Genomic DNA, 17,033 nt, shown 5'->3' on the forward strand with positions numbered 1-17,033 from the left:
GGCATCTTAAAACCGTTGTTGCAGTTCAATCAACTGTTATTATACTGTGAACACACAAGAACAAGGAAATAGTTGTCTGTTCTACCTATGACTTAACACAACATCTTGTTAGGTGGCGCACAGCGAACACATGCTTGGCTCCAAAACGTTGATCCGTTTAAAGGTAAAACCTCGCCTCTTAGATTTCCATCTAAATGAAGAACCAAATTGGTGAAAGCGATGCCAGCCCGCCCTGACCCCACCCCCTTTACTTCTCTGAAGCTTGCTCTCTTCTGATTTCACAACAACAACACGGGCGCCCCCATCTGTGTGCGTAACTGTGGCAACCTCACGTGGGCACACGTGGCGGAGGAAGCCCAAGAATGCTGTTTACTAACCCGGCTTGTGAAAATAGCGATTGGAGCCACAAAACGTTTGAGCTGTGGAGGAAGTGTGTGATTATAGGAGTAACCACCATCTGTCGGTAGTTAGAGGAGGAGAGAGAGAGCGAGCGGGAGGAGGAGGAGGGGGGGAGGAGAGGGAGCGGAGGAGGAGGAGGGGGGGAGAGTGGAGGAGGAGGGGGGGGGCAGCGGAGGAGGAGGGGGGAGAGCGGAGGAGGAGGAGGGGGGGGGAGAGCGGAGGAGGAGGAGGGGGCGGAGGAGGGGGAGAGGGAGCGGAGGAGGAGGGGGGGAGAGAGAGCGGAGGAGGAGGGGGGGGAGAGGGAGCGGGGGAGGAGGAGGAGGGTGGGAGAGGGAGCGGAGGAGGAGGGTGGGAGAGAGAGCGGAGGAGGAGGAGGAGGAGCGAGCGGAGGAGGAGGAGGGGGAGAGAAGGAGAGTTTAGATCCCCTGCTGGTTCTGGCTAGTCACTGCCCCATATGCTGCTCTTTTATGCACCACAATCAACCATGCAACACAAAATAATACAATGCAAGTTTTGTGTCCATACAGTATACACTGAAATATGTCTTTAGTTTCCTTCACTCCTTTCCCACGTAACCCTGATACTTAAAATGACAAGCTATTGATTTCTTTAACATCAGTGGTCATGACGGAAAGGAGATGAGGAGATAATCATAACTGAGAGAGTGAAATCTGATCCAGGAAGTAGACCTCTTGGAGCAATAGACAAACTGGCACAGGCAGAGTCGGGGCTGCCTGACTCTCAGCCAGGCCAACTGGTTACCACAGACAGGGCCAAGAGTTAAACAGCCTCCTCTGTCCTGGACTGGCCAAGGTCCAGCCTGTCCTGCATAAAGGGGCATTGTAGAAACCAGGAAAAGGTTAGGAATGGTACATTTTAGCAATATGATTTTCTTAGATGTTTTTGTTACACTGTGACTGTTTAAACTTAGATTTAGAACAAGGATGCACACAATGTTGAAATTGACAATACATGCATTTTGTTAGGTGTATGCATGGCAGTGCAGGGGTTTCTCCTGTAGGATCAAAAACAAATCCCATGCACTGAACACAACAGGTGTGTGTAGACCTTACAGTGAAATGCTTACTTACAAGCCCTTAACCAACAGTGCCGTTTTAAGGAAATAAGACTTTAGTTAATTTAGTAAATATTTGCTTCAGAAAAATACATAAAAAAGTAACAATAACAAGATTATATACCGCGGGTACCGATACCGAGTCAGTGTGTGGGAGTACGGGGTAGTGGAGGTAATATGTAGGTAGGGGTAAAGTGACTATGCATAGATAATAAACAGTGGGAGGGGCAGCCATTTGATTAATTGTTCAGCTGTCTTGTGGCTTGGGGGTAGAAACTGATAAGGAGCCTTTTGGACCTATAACATGTGAACAAAATGGACCTAAGGTTCCAGAGCGAGTTTGTTTTGGGTCCGTTGTTCTCTGTACTGTTATCCAATCCACGTGTGCCCTCAAAGTCATCCTGTTCCTAGGCTGGGGGGAGCCTTCCAGTGTCCACCCCAAACCAGAGCCCTCCTGGGGGGAGCCTGCTCCCCCTCTGGTCAGCGTGGACAACGGGACCTCCGCCTGGGGGAAACCCACCGGGAGCCATGGGGGCTGGGGTGTGGGTGACAACAGCCCTGAACCCTACAGACGGGGCAACCCACCCCTTGGATCTGCACCTTGCAAACCAGGTGAGAAGGACTCTAGTACTTTTTATAGATTAGATCAGATTTTTCCTGATTCATTGAAATTGCTGATGTTTTCACTATGGCTGGGACCTCATGACATTACAAAATGTTTAACATTTGAGTCATTTAGCAGACGCTCTTATCCAGAGCAACTTACAGTAACAATTAGGGTTAAGTGCCTTGATCAAGGGCACGTCAACAGATTTTGCACCTAGTCGGCTCAAGGATTCAAACCAACAACCGGCAGGCTACGCAAGGTAGCCTAGACCTCTAGGCTACCTGCAGACACTAGACCTCTAGGCTACCTGCAGACACTAAACCTCTAGGCTACCTGCAGACACTAGACCTCTAGGCTACCTGCAGACACTAGACCTCTAGGCTACCTGCAGACACTAGACCTCTAGGCTACCTGCAGACACTAGACCTCTAGGTTACATGCAGACACTAGACCTCTAGGCTACCTGCAGACACTAGACCTCTAGGCTACCTGCAGACACTAGACCTCTAGGATACCTGCAGGCTACATTGCGTGCTGATGGAATCATGAGAATCACAATACATGTCCTATGTGTAATATGAATTGATACTGTGATTTTATTGCGTTTCCATGTTCTGAACATATTGCTCACCGTATGTCTACTGCAGAGGAACAGGAAAGCCATGAGAAAACACCTTTTGATCAGTCATGGAAATATAATTGCTGAAAACAAATTGACTCCCTATTTAGTAGGCAGCTACACTGACCTCTGGTGGCAGGCTGAATACACAGAATGTATTCTCCAATAGTCTTTCTCTATGAACTTTACCAGTGCATGGCTGTGCTATACTAAAATAAGTCTAAATCAACTGACAATTCAAATACCCCACTGTCAAAACCAATACAAATACCCCACTGTCAGAACCCAGAACCAATACAAATACCCCACTGTCAAAACCAATACAAATACCCCACTGTCAGAACCCAGAACCAATACAAATACCCCACTGTCAAAACCAATACAAATACCCCACTGTCAGAACCCAGAACCAATACAAATACCCCACTGTCAAAACCAATACAAATACCCCACTGTCAGAACCAATACAAATACCCCACTGTCAGAACCAATACAAGTAACCCCACTGTCAGAACCAATACAAATACCCCACTGTCAGAACCAATACAAATACCCCACTGTCAGAACCCAGAACCAATACAAATACCCCACTGTCAAAACCAATACAAATACCCCACTGTCAGAACCAATACAAATACCCCACTGTCAGAACCAATACAAGTAACCCCACTGTCAGAACCAATACAAGTAGCCCACTGTCAGAACCAATACAAATACCCCACTGTCAGAACCAATACAAATACCCCACTGTCAGAACCAATACAAGTAGCCCACTGTCAGAACCAATACAAGTAGCCCACTGTCAGAACCAATACAAGTAGACCACTGTCAGAACCAATACAAACACCCCACTGTCAGAACCAATACAAGTAGCCCACTGTCAGAACCAATGCAAGTACCCCACTGTCAGAACCAATACAAGTACCCCACTGTCAGAACCAATACAAACACCCCACTGTCAGAACCAATACAAACACCCCACTGTCAGAACCAATACAAACACCCCACTGTCAGAACCAATACAAGTAGCCCACTGTCAGAACCAATACAAGTAGCCCACTGTCAGAACCAATACAAGTAGCCCACTGTCAGAACCAATACAAGTAACCCACTGTCAGAACCAATACAAGTAACCCACTGTCAGAACCAATACAAACACCCCACTGTCAGAACCAATACAAACACCCCACTGTCAGAACCAATACAAACACCCCACTGTCAGAACCAATACAAACACCCCACTGTCAGAACCAATACAAGTAGCCCACTGTCAGAACCAATACAAGTAACCCACTGTCAGAACCAATACAAGTAACCCACTGTCAGAACCAATACAAGTAGCCCACTGTCAGAACCAATACAAGTAGCCCACTGTCAGAACCAATACAAGTAGCCCACTGTCAGAACCAATACAAGTAGCCCACTGTCAGAACCAATACAAGTAGCCCACTGTCAGAACCAATACAAGTAGCCCACTGTCAGAACCAATACAAGTAGCCCACTGTCAGAACCAATACAAGTAACCCACTGTCAGAACCAATACAAATACCCCACTGTCAGAACCAATACAAACACCCCACTGTCAGAACCAATACAAATACCCCACTGTCAGAACCAATACAAACACCCCACTGTCAGAACCAATACAAACACCCCACTGTCAGAACCAATACAAACACCCCACTGTCAGAACCAATACAAACACCCCACTGTCAGAACCAATACAAACACCCCACTGTCAGAACCAATACAAACACCCCACTGTCAGAACCAATACAAACACCCCACTGTCAGAACCAATACAAACACCCCACTGTCAGAACCAATACAAACACCCCACTGTCAGAACCAATACAAACACCCCACTGTCAGAACCAATACAAACACCCCACTGTCAGAACCAATACAAACACCCCACTGTCAGAACCAATACAAACACCCCACTGTCAGAACCAATACAAATATATTACGTCATAATAAAACATTGTGGAGGATTGTGGATGAAAATGAATTTGAAAAGATAGTAACACAACATTTCCTCTTATCCCTCTGCAGCCCCCAAATCTATGCAAGACGGCTGGGGTGGCGGAGGTGGCGGGGAGGACATGGGTTTGTCTGGGGGCCAGTGGGACCCTGATGACGGGGACATGTGGAGCAGCCAGGCCTCCCAGGAGAGCAACTCCTGGGGCAACAGACCTAGGAAGGCCCCACCCAAGGGGAAGATTCCGGGCAAGCAGGAGGAAGCCTGGATCATGAATCGCCTGATCAAGCAGCTGACAGACATGGGCTTCCCTGTGAGTGCTGCTGCCTGCTACTATCTCTGGAGTCAAACTCCACACTGATGTAATCTGTATACCTAGACATCTGATAATAATATAACATGCCATATAGCAGACGCTTTAATACAACAGTGAATGCATATATTTTGGTAGCCCCCGCGGGAATCAAACCCACCTTCCTGGCGTGGCTAGCTCCATGTTCCTACCAACTGAGCCACACAGGACCACACGTACACATGCATGTTTGTGAGATATTTCTGCTGACAGCTGTTCGTGTGTGTGTGTGTGTCCAGAGAGATCCAGCCGAGGAGGCTCTGAAGAGGAACAACATGAACCTGGACCAGGCCATGAGTAAGTCTCTTCTCCCAGTCCTCAATACACTCTGTTAACTCCTTGTTCCTGATGCAGTCCATATCACTGTCACTGACTGTATCAGTGTTGGTGATATCCCTGTGTTCTCTCACTGCTCTCTGTTTGTCACTACTCTCGCTACTCTGTCTCTCTCAGGTGCTCTGTTGGAGAAGAAGACAGAGCTGGACAGGCGGGGGATGGGCATGTCCGACTACAACAACTGTCTGATCAACAAGGGGCCAATGGGCTGCCGGCCTCCCCTCCACTCCAAAGAGTCCTCCTCAGATCGCTCCCCTTTCCTCGACAAGGTAATGACCCCTGACCCACTCCCCAACATCACACACTCCTATATTGTCCATGGGTTCTTCAATGAGAAGATGCTGTATAGCCAGGGCAGACTAGTGTTCTGGGGAACCATGGAAAATAACTTATCAAGGAATCAAAAAAAATATATTTTTTAAAAAGCGAACAATATAATACTGTACATCACACTGTTGTGTAACTCACTCAATAGTGTGTTTGTTCTATTCTTCACTAGTTATGAGGGGACAGATTCTGTTCTGAACAGGGCAAGGTTCAGTTTCTATGTATCCACCCATTGAGAGTGTAATGGTGACGCTCTCCCTCTGTGGCTGTCTGTGTGGGCGCAGGACGGTGTTGGTAGCCTGGTGGAGGACGTCCATACCTCCTCACCGTTTATGCCTTGTTCCCCCGGCCCCCTCGGCCTGAAACTCCCCTCCCTGCCTCTATCCAGCCAGGGCCTGGGCGGCCCACAGGGCCTAGCCATGCAAAACTTGAACAACAGACAGGTAGGCAGCACACTGTCTACGGCTATGTGGGGTTTAGACAGCAGACAGGCAACCGGCAGGTGCCATAAGCAGAATTGGGGGTAATGTGTAGTTGAATGAAAGATTGCTAGGAGAAGATAGGAGTCTGAGAAGAGGAAGGACTGGTTGGCATACTGGTAGGCAGAGAGGACTGGTTGGCACACTGATAGGCAGAGAGGACTGGTTGGCACACTGATAGGCAGAGAGGACTGGTTGGCATACTGATAGGCAGAGAGGACTGGTTGGCACACTGATAGGCAGAGAGGACTGGTTGGCACACTGATAGGCAGACAGGATTGGTTGGCACACTGATAGGCAGAGAGGACTGGTTGGCACACTGATAGGCAGAGAGGACTGGTTGGCACACTGATAGGCAGAGAGGACTGGTTGGCACACTGATAGGCAGAGAGGACTGGTTGGCACTGATAGGCAGAGAGGACTGGTTGGCACACTGATAGGCAGAGAGGACTGGTTGGCACACTGATAGGCAGAGAGGACTGGTTGGCACACTGATAGGCAGAGAGGACTGGTTGGCACACTGATAGGCAGAGAGGACTGGTTGGCACACTGATAGGCAGAGAGGACTGGTTGGCACACTGATAGGCAGAGAGGACTGGTTGGCACACTGATAGGCAGAGAGGACTGGTTGGCACACTGATAGGCAGAGAGGACTGGCTGGCACACTGATAGGCAGAGAGGGAGATGGATGGATGGACGGACGGACTGGCAGGGGACAGACAGAGCTAGAGGGAGCCTGTATTTAGGTTTAGATTTTGGGGTTTTGTCTAGCCTGTTAAATCTCATTGGACTTTTTATGAATCTAAATGAAAGTTTATTGGTCACGTGGCTGTAAATGGTTCAGAGACATGCAGACTTGCAGTTCTTCCTCAACAGTGCAGAATAGTGGGTCCCTATCATCATGCTATTCCACCCTGGTTTCCACCTCCCTCTCCTCCCTCCCAGATGCAGAGTGGAATGTTGGGCAGTAGCGGTGCAGCACAAGCCCGGGCCATGCAGCAGCCTCCTCCTCAGCCGTCAGTGCCGCCTCTCGGCTCCTCCCAGCCTAGTCTACGCGCTCAAGTGCCTCAGTTTCTCTCCCCTCAGGTACACACACACACAACATGGACCAGGGTTGTATTCATTATGGGAAAACTGTAAAACGGTTTTCAACGGACAGTCAAAGTGAGAGGTTGTTATTAGACAAGTTCAGGTAGGGAGGGATCCTTGTTTGGATTCATTTTCTCGTATTTAGTGCCTAATGAATACGACCTGGGGAATACCACACACCTCTAAGCCCCCTCCAAGTATCTCCTCTCACTCACACACACATACAATCATATATAGAATCATACACACACACACACAAGTTTTTCAGCTCCCCTCAGCATAGTTTACGTGCATAAGCGCCTCAGTCCTGTCTACCATTTTTCTCGTACTTAGTTTATGGTTTCTAAAACCAAATCTTTTGGTCTCTCTCTTGTCCAGGTTCAAGCACAGCTCTTACAGTTTGCAGCAAAAAACATTGGTCTGAATCCTGCACTTTTAACCTCACCAATAAACCCTCAACATATGACCCTTTTGAACCAACTATACCAGCTGCAACTGGTGAGTCCTCATCTGGTCTCCTCTCAGTTTACTTTAGGACTCCTCCATATAAACACTATGCAGATACACTCTGTACACGCTTATATCATACACTTCTCCACTGCCTCGTTGCCTTAGAGATGTGAAAAACCCTTGGGTTTTGACTGATCGCATTCTGTAGCAACTAGAAAATGGTGTGTGTGTGTGTGTGTGTGTGTGTGTGTGTGCGCGCACACGTGCATATTTCTGTACATATGTGTCTGTGGGTTTGTGTGTAAACGTGTATTCCTCTGCAGGCGTACCAGCGTTTACAAATTCAACAGCAGATGTTGCAGGCACAACGTAATGTTTCTGGTCCCATCCGACAGCAGGAGCAGCACGTGAGTGTCCCTCTGTGTCCCTCCCTCTCAGATACAGCCCACTAGTTTCACCCATCTCTGCCTTTCATATCTACTGATCCTGAACCCAGCCAGCCCTCATACTGGGGTAAAACCCAAACGTTTTACCATCCTACTATAGCAGAGGGGGTGTATGTGCTTTGCAGACATACCTGGGTTCCTAGCCTGGTGAATTTGAGAGCCTGGGTGGTTAATCCCTAGTAGAAGCAGATGTATGTATAAGGGGCTATACTTGCCCTTCTCTCGAGCAACTGTCCCATTGAACTTTTTTCCTGTGTTCTCTGCTGGCTCACAGATAAACTGACCACCAGCTTTGTGTCTCTCTCTAATGTCACTTCCTCTTCCTGCAGGTTGCACGTACAATCAATAACATGCAGCAGCAGATCCAACAGCACCAGAGACAGCTGGCCCAGGCCCTGCTGATGAAGCAGCAGCAGACCCTCGGCTCCCTCTCCTCCTCCGGCCTGCACCACGGCCAAGGCAAATCAGCCCTGGACTTGTTCCCAGGCCACCCCCAGGCTCCGGGCCTACCCGACCTGCAGACCAAAGAGCAGCAGTCGTCCCCAAACTCCTACAGCCCCTACCCTCTCTGTGAGTGGGAACTCTGTTCCACAATGTGCACAACACATACAGTGGGGAGAACAAGTATTTGATACACTGCCGATTTTGCAGGTTTTCCTACTTACAAAGCATGTAGAGGTCTGTAATCCAGAAAATCACATTGGATGATTTTTAAATAATTAATTTGCATGTTATTGCATGACATAAGTATTTGATACATCAGAAAAGCAGAACTTAATATTTGGTACAGAAACCTTTGTTTGTAATTACAGAGATCATACGTTTCCTGTAGTTCTTGACCAGGTTTGCACACACTGCAGCAGGGATTTTGGCCCACTCCTCCATACAGACCTTCTCCAGATCCTTCAGGTTTCGGGGCTGTCGCTGGGCAATACGGACTTTCAGCTCCCTCCAAAGATTTTCTTTTGGGTTCAGTTCTGGAGACTGGCTAGGCCACTCCAGGACCTTGAGATGCTTCTTACGGAGCCACTCCTTAGTTGCCCTTGCTGTGTGTTTCGGGTCGTTGTCATGCTGGAATACCCAGCCATGACCCATCTTCAATGCTCTTACTGAGGGAAGGAGGTTGTTGGCCAAGATCTCGCGATACATGGCCCCATCCATCCTCCCCTCAATACGGTGCAGTCGTCCTGTCCCCTTTCCACCTCCATGCTTCACAGTTGGGATGGTGTTCTTGGGGTTGTACTCATCCTTCTTCTTCCTCCAAACACGACGAGTGGAGTTTAGACCAAAAAGCTCTTTGTCTCATCAGACCACATGACCTTCTCCCATTCCTCCTCTGGATCATCCAGATGGTCATTGGCAAACTTCAGACGGGCCTGGACATGCGCTGGCTTGAGCAGGGGGACCTTGCGTGCGCTGCAGGATTTTAATCCATGACGGCGTAGTGTGTTACTAATGGTTTTCTTTGAGACTGTGGTCCCAGCTCTCTTCGGGTCATTGACCAGGTCCTGCCGTGTAGTTCTGGGCTGATCCCTCACCTTCCTCATGATCATTGATGCCCAACGAGGTGAGATCTTGCATGGAGCCCCAGACAGAGGTTGATTGACCGTCATCTTGAACTTCTTCCAATTTTTAATAATTGCGCCAACAGTTGTTGCCTTCTTACCAAGCTGCTTGCCTATTGTCCTGTAGCCCATCCCAGCCTTGTGCAGCTCTACAATTGTATTCCTGATGTCCTTACACTGCTCTCTGGTCGTGGCCATTGTGGAGAGGTTGGAGTCTGTTTGATTGAGTGTTTGGACAGGTGTCTTTTATACAGGTAACAGGTTCAAACAGGTGCAGTTAACACAGGTAATGAGTGGAGAACAGGAGGGCTTCTTAAAGAAAGAAGTAATTCTTACTGGTTGGTAGGTTTTCAAATACTTATGTCATGCAATAAAATGCTAATTAATTACTTAAAATACAGTGCTTATCATACAATGTGATTTTCTGGATTTTTGTTTTAGATTCTGTCTCTCACAGTTGAAGTGTACCTATGATAAAAATTACAGACCTCTACATGCTTTGTAAGTAGGAAAACCTGCAAAACCGTCAGTGTATTAAATACTTGTTCTCACCACTGTAGTAGTTCCACTGTGCTTCTGTTTGCTCTTTGGGCTCTTGTCAATTTGGGACAGTTGTTGATGTAACAGGGGCTTTATAAATACATTTGATTTATTGATAGCAGGACAGGGACTGGGAATGTCATCATTGTTACAGGTCCCAGACCTGTGTGTGCCCTTTCTAAACAGATCATCTTTCTGGTCAATATCTGTCTGTGTTCAAATACAGCTGTTGGGACTTGCTCAGTGTCTAACAGATATCCTGTGGCAAGGGCATTACGATTGATTGTAGTTATATAAAGAACCATAGCAACAAAGTGCAAAACAAGAAACGAGTGATTCATCTTTAATGCTTTATTGACTTGTTTTGTCTGGTGTTACCTCCCTGCCTCTCTGCCTGTCTCCCTCTCTCTGCCTGTCTCCCTCTCTCTCTCTGCCTGTCTCCCTCTCTCTGCCTGTCTCCCTCTCTCTGCCTGTCTCCCTCTCTCTGCCTGTCTCCCTCTCTCTGCCTGTCTCCCCCTCTCTGCCTGTCTCCCTCTCTCTGCCTGTCTCCCCCTCTCTGCCTGTCTCCCCCTCTCTGCCTGTCTCCCCCTCTCTGCCTGTCTCCCCCTCTCTGCCTGTCTCCCCCTCTCTGCCTGTCTCCCCCTCTCTGCCTGTCTCCCCCTCTCTGCCTGTCTCCCCCTCTCTGCCTGTCTCCCCCTCTCTGCCTGTCTCCCCCTCTCTGCCTGTCTCCCTCTCTCTGCCTGTCTCCCCCTCTCTGCCTGTCTCCCCCTCTCTGCCTGTCTCCCCCTCTCTGCCTGTCTCCCCCTCTCTGCCTGTCTCCCCCTCTCTGCCTGTCTCCCCCTCTCTGCCTGTCTCCCCCTCTCTGCCTGTCTCCCCCTCTCTGCCTGTCTCCCCCTCTGCCTGTCTCCCCCTCTGCCTGTCTCCCTCTCTCTGCCTGTCTCCCTCTCTCTGCCTGTCTCCCTCTCTCTGCCTGTCTCCCTCTCTCTGCCTGTCTCTTTGCCTCTCTCCCAGCTGGACTGAATCCTAACATGAATGTAACCTGCATAGAGGTGGGAGGCCTGTCCATGAAGGAGCTTCCCCAGCCCCAGTCTCGCCTCTCCCAGTGGACACACCCCAACTCCATGGACAGCCTCTCTGGAGGCTCATCCTCTCTGGAGTCCAACCTGAACAAGCACGGTACAGACTGTTGACACCATTGCCCAATGTTGGGACAATAAAGATTTAATGAACTCTTCTGAGCTGGACTGAGTAGAACTGGGGGATATGAAAGGACCATGGTGTATGACACTCAGTTGGCAGCTTCAGAACGTAGTTGTCCTCTTGGGTTTTCAAGTGGAACCTTGTAATTTCCATCTCAATGCTACTATATGTTCTGGGAATGGGGATACCTGGTCAGTTGTACAACTGAATGCATTCAACTGATATGTGTCTTCTGCATTTAACCCCTCCTGTATTGGTTTCTATTAAACTTGACTAAGTATTTCATTCTCTAGTTCTAATTTATATTGTACTTAACCAACTTCCTGGTTCCCCTCTTGTCTCTGGCAGGTTCCAACCTGGGCCCCCCCGGGAAGCCCCCCCAAATGGAGGATGGGTACAGCCCCTACGGCATGATGCCTGTCTCCGAGTCCCCCACCAACCCCCTGGTGCCCCCAGACAGCTGGAGCCAGGGCAAGAGCCCCAACGACAAGATGGTCAACGGCGCCAACATCACCTGGCCTCCAGGTCAGTTAGTTGGCTAGTTAGACTGGGATGGTGGGAAACAGTTCTGGACAGCTACAGTGACTGCTTACTGTCCAGCCAAAACCCATTGACCTAATATGATGATCATGGGACTAATGTAGCCAGATGAGGTCTGTTTTCAAGAGGTTTAGTTTCATTGCAAGCACCACCTTTTGTATTTTTGTATTTTGTACATTACTGAACCAGGTAGTCATGTAAATGAATGAGAGGAATGACAATTGTAATACTTCCTGCACAATCACTTCCTCCTCCAGAGTTCTGCCCGGGCGTGCCCTGGAAGGGCCTGCAGAACATCGACCCGGAGAACGACCCCAACATGACCCCGGGGAGCGTGCCCAGCGGCCCCACCATCAACACCAACATCCAGGACGTCAACCGCTACCTGCAGAGAGACCGCAGCGGAGGTGAGGACGAGGGGAGCAGGAAGGGAGGGTGAGGGAGATGAGGAGGGTGGAGGTGAGGACGGAGGACGAGGGGAGCAGAAAGGGAGGGTGAGGGAGATGTGGAGGGGGAGATGAGGACGGAGGACGAGGGGAGCAGAAAGGGAGGGTGAGGGAGATGAGGAGGGTGGAGGGGGAGGTGAGAGACCGCAGCGGAGGTGAGGACGAGGGAAGCAGAAAGGGAGGGTGAGGGAGATGAGGAGGGTGGAGGGGGAGGTGAGAGACAGGGGAGGTGAGGACAGAGGACAATGGAAGCAGAAAGGGAGGGTGAGGGAGATGAGGAGGGTGGAGGGGGAGGTGAGAGACAGGGGAGGTGAGGACGGAGGACGAGGGAAGCAGAAAGGGAGTGTGAGGGAGATGAGGGGGAGGTGAGAGACAGGGGAGGTGAGAGACAGGGGAGGTGAGAGACAGGGGAGGTGAGAGACAGGGGAGGTGAGAGACAGGGGAGGTGAGAGACAGGGGTGGAGAGGGACAGGGGAGCTAGGGGTGGAGAGGGACAGGGGAGCTAGGGGTGGAGAGGGACAGGGGAGCTAGGGGTGGAGAGGGACAGGGGAGCTAGGGGTGGAGAAGGACAGGAGAGGTGAGGGAGGGGAGAGGGACAGGGGGGGTGAGGGAGGGAGGGGGAGAAGGACAGGGGGGGTGAGGGAGGGAGGGGGAGAAGGACAGAGGGGGTGAGGGAGGGGAAGAAGGACGGGAGGGAGGGGAGTGTTCATGTTCTAAGTGGTCCTATACATACGTAATGACGGTGCTCTCCCTCTGGTAGACTTGGTCTTGAGAGGGGAGAGGAGAGCTGGGGGTCTGAGATGACCTGAATCATTCAAAGAAAACTGCTACGGGCAAAATCAGATACTGTGTCTGCAGTGTATCCCAATGGGTTGGGGAGACTGATTATCTGTAACAGTTCAGTCACTGGAGGAGCCTGCTTTTTCTCTTCTGGTCCTGCTGCTTCTTTAATTAACTGCATGTACAATCTGACACTCGTATATCTACACTACTAGGTCATCTAATTCCCAACACTTTGAACTCTCCCCTATCACACAGCCACAGAGCACCACAGCTGTTCAGTCATCCACTTTCATTTATTCTGTTTCTTTATTAGATTCTCTCTCTCTTCCATTCCCTTCTTCTGTTTTTGTTTTGCTGGATGCCATGCCCCCATAGGCTCCTCCCCCACCTCATCTCAGAACGAGGCCCTGCCCCCCTCCACCGATTGGCCAGTCAGTGCCTACTCTAGCTCGTTCAGTCTGTCGTCCCCGGAAACGGACGACCCAGGTACACAGTTTGTCGGAGTGGGCGGAAGTCGCCTCTAACCGCTGATACAGGGTAAAATCTTATATCCTACCATATTCCCTGTGGTTATGTTTACGACCAGGTGATATGATAATCTGGTCCTAGATCTGTGGGTAGGGGTGACTTCCGCTTTGAGCTAGTTTGTCCCCCTGCCCCCATCAGTGTTGATGTCTCTGGTGGCTCAGTATCTGGTCCAGAGGAGGACCCCATCCTTACCATCACATCTGTTTTGTGTGTCCTTCCCTCTTTAGTTGTACCCCTCATACATCTTCCCTCTGGTGGTGTTGATGTATCCCCACCCCTGTGTGTAGCATGGGGGGGGAACTGGGAGGAGGTTGTATATACTATATCTTAGTATAGTTCTAGTCTATCTGTGTTCCTGGTCTGATCTGTCCCATACTGTGAGGCATGGACTGAGACTGACCCTGGGCTGTACTCCTTTGTGTGTGTGTGTGTGTGTGTGTGTGTGTGTGTGTGTGTGTGTGTGTGTGTGTGTGTGTGTGTGTGTGTGTGTGTGTGTGTGTGTGTGTGTGTGTGTGTGTGTGTGTGTGTGTGTGTGTGTGTGTGTGTGTGTGTGTGAGAGTGTGTGTGAGAGTGTGTGTGTGTGAGAGTGTGTGTGTGTGAGAGTGTGTGTATGTGAGAGTGTGTGTGTGTGAGAGTGTGTGTGTGTGTGTGTGTGAGAGTGTGTGTGTGTGAGAGTGTGTGTGTGAGAGTGAGAGTGAAGTCTAGCTGTATTCCTGATCTGTCCCATACTGTGAGACACGGACTGAGACTGACCCTGTGCTGTACTCCTTACTGTGCAGTCTGGGACTGTGTGTGTGAAGTCTAGCTGTGTTTACGCCCATTTTTGGTTCAACACATCCAGGAAAAGCAGAATGATTGCTCTGCTCTACCGTCAACAACCCCTCTACCAGGGTATTATTCTGACTAGTGTTTTGGGTTGTTTAGTTCCCTGTGTGTTGTTGATAGAAGAATGCCAAGTATCTCCAATTGTTGCCAAGCAATCAATGTGTTTCTTTTCTTATCTCTCTTTCAGGTAAATTGTCGGACATGAAGTCCACCTGGTCCCCGGGGCCCATCTCCCACCCTTCCCAGGTCTCTCTGTCCCATGAGTTGTGGAAGGTCCCCCAGGGGCCCCGCAGTAACACAGCCGCCCCCACACGGCCCCCCCCGGGCCTCACCAACCCCACCAAGCACTCCTCCACCTGGGGAGGCAACTCCCTGGGCCTGGCCCAAGGCTGGAGCAGCTCCTACTCCTCAGGTAAATCAAATTATATTTGTCAAATGTGCCGAATACAGGCATAGACCTAACTGTGTAATGCTTAAAACCAACAATGCAGTTTTAACTAAATGGAGTTAAGAAAATATTTACTAAATTAACTAAAGTAAAAATATATATATTTTAAAAGTAACACAATAAAATAACAATAATGAGGCTATGTACAGGAGGAACCGGTACCGAGTCACAGTCATTTGTACATGTAGGTAGGGGTAGAGTGACTATGCGTAGATAATAAACAGTGAGTAGCAGCAGTGTGAAAACAAAGGGGGGGTCAATGCAAATAGTCAGAGTCTATTTGATTAACTGTTAAGTAATTGGATGGGGAGGATGGCGACTTGCTGACTGACTGGATAAATGAATTGACTGACTGGGTTTTGGTCCAACCAGTGCATGTTCAGTTGATCATTTATGAAGTTCATGTAACAGCTGCCTTACTCTCCAAAAAAATGTAGTATATTTGTTGTGCTTGCCATAAAAACTGCAGCCCTCATAAATGTTCAATTAGAGTAGAAGATGACTGAAGGTCAGGTTCTAGAGGTGTTGTGATACAGACTAAATGTCAGGTTCTAGAGGTGTTGTGATACAGACTAAATGTCAGGTTCTAGAGGTGTTGTGATACAGACTAAAGGTCAGGTTCTAGAGGTGTTGTGATACAGACTAAATGTCAGGTTCTAGAGGTGTTGTGATACAGACTAAATGTCAGGTTCTAGAGGTGTTGTGATACAGACTAAAGGTCAGGTTCTAGAGGTGTTGTGATACAGACTAAATGTCAGGTTCTAGAGGTGTTGTGATACAGACTTAAGGCCAGGTTCTAGAGGTGTTGTGATACAGACTAAATGTCAGGTTCTAGAGGTGTTGTGATACAGACTAAAGGCCAGGTTCTATAGGTGATACAGACTGAAGGCCAGGTTCTAGAGGTGTTGTGATACAGACTAAATGTCAGGTTCTAGAGGTGTTGTGATACAGACTAAAGGCCAGGTTCTAGAGGTATTGTGATACAGACTAAAGGCCAGGTTCTAGAGGTGTTGTGATACAGACTAAAGGCCAGGTTCTAGAGGTGTTGTGATACAGACTAAAGGCCAGGTTCTAGAGGTGTTGTGATACAGACTAAAGGACAGGTTCTAGAGGTGTTGTGATACAGACTAAAGGCCAGGTTCTAGAGGTGTTGTGATACAGACTAAATGTCAGGTTCTAGAGGTGTTGTGATACAGACTAAAGGCCAGGTTCTAGAGGTGTTGTGATACAGACTAAAGGCCAGGTTCTAGAGGTGTTGTGATACAGACTAAAGGCCAGGTTCTATAGGTGTTGTGATACAGACTAAAGGCCAGGTTCTAGAGGTGTTGTGATACAGACTAAAGGCCAGGTTCTAGAGGTGTTGTGATACAGGCTTAAGGCCAGGTTCTAGAGGTGTTGTGATACAGGCTTAAGGTCAGGTTCTAGATGTGTATGTTGTAGCCTTGCAGGCAGAGACTAGGTACCCTTTTGGTACAGCCAAGGCGGTCTAGACAACGCCCCGAGAATGCCTTGTTGTGGTTGAACACACCTCTCTTGATCAACTGACACTGTGGTTTACCTAAACTACAGAGCTTACTGCTTAGAATCCACCACCCATCTTACTAACTGACTTTCCTAGCTCCTTGGAGAATCCATTTGACATTGTGACAACATGGTGTTAGATGTAGGGCAATTCTGCATTTTAGGTTTATTTAGCTTTCCTCCCTCTCTATCCCCCTCTTCTCTCCTTCTCCTCCCCCCTCTATCCTTCTAGCAGCTACCACATGGAGTACAGACAGCTCCAACAGGACCAGTAGCTGGTTGGTCCTGAGGAACCTCACTCCCCAGATAGACGGCTCCACCCTGCGGACGCTATGCATGCAGCACGGCCCCCTCATCACATTCCACCTCAACCTGACCCAGGGCAACGCATTGGTGCGCTACAGCTCCAAGGAGGAGGCCGCCAAGGCCCAGAAGTCCCTGCACATGTACGGAGATGTTGTTGGCAGTTTTCCTGCC

The 17,033-nt window shown here is 49.1% G+C and overlaps 1 protein-coding gene across 12 annotated transcripts in view; it reads left to right on the forward strand.

Moving 5' to 3' along the window:
- LOC139365117 (trinucleotide repeat-containing gene 6C protein-like) overlaps positions 1 to 17,033 on the forward strand; it is a 92,509-nt gene that overhangs the window by 64,882 nt on the left and 10,594 nt on the right. For 3 of the 12 annotated variants that reach the window (XM_071102513.1, XM_071102514.1, XM_071102523.1), the window contains 15 exons: positions 1,886 to 2,086; positions 4,756 to 4,994; positions 5,273 to 5,330; positions 5,487 to 5,638; positions 5,981 to 6,139; positions 7,121 to 7,261; positions 7,643 to 7,762; positions 8,038 to 8,121; positions 8,490 to 8,730; positions 11,277 to 11,441; positions 11,814 to 11,990; positions 12,263 to 12,412; positions 13,610 to 13,720; positions 14,775 to 14,999; positions 16,789 to 17,002. In XM_071102513.1, coding sequence (XP_070958614.1) covers positions 1,886 to 2,086; positions 4,756 to 4,994; positions 5,273 to 5,330; positions 5,487 to 5,638; positions 5,981 to 6,139; positions 7,121 to 7,261; positions 7,643 to 7,762; positions 8,038 to 8,121; positions 8,490 to 8,730; positions 11,277 to 11,441; positions 11,814 to 11,990; positions 12,263 to 12,412; positions 13,610 to 13,720; positions 14,775 to 14,999; positions 16,789 to 17,002 — 2,437 coding nt within the window. The remainder of the gene's footprint in view (positions 1 to 1,885; positions 2,087 to 4,755; positions 4,995 to 5,272; positions 5,331 to 5,486; positions 5,639 to 5,980; positions 6,140 to 7,120; positions 7,262 to 7,642; positions 7,763 to 8,037; positions 8,122 to 8,489; positions 8,731 to 11,276; positions 11,442 to 11,813; positions 11,991 to 12,262; positions 12,413 to 13,609; positions 13,721 to 14,774; positions 15,000 to 16,788; positions 17,003 to 17,033) is intronic. The other 9 variants (XM_071102516.1, XM_071102525.1, XM_071102515.1 and 6 more) reach the window with 8 other exon arrangements.

This window comes from Oncorhynchus clarkii, chromosome 13, assembly GCF_045791955.1.
Source record: "Oncorhynchus clarkii lewisi isolate Uvic-CL-2024 chromosome 13, UVic_Ocla_1.0, whole genome shotgun sequence".
Taxonomy (NCBI): Eukaryota; Metazoa; Chordata; class Actinopteri; order Salmoniformes; family Salmonidae; genus Oncorhynchus; species Oncorhynchus clarkii.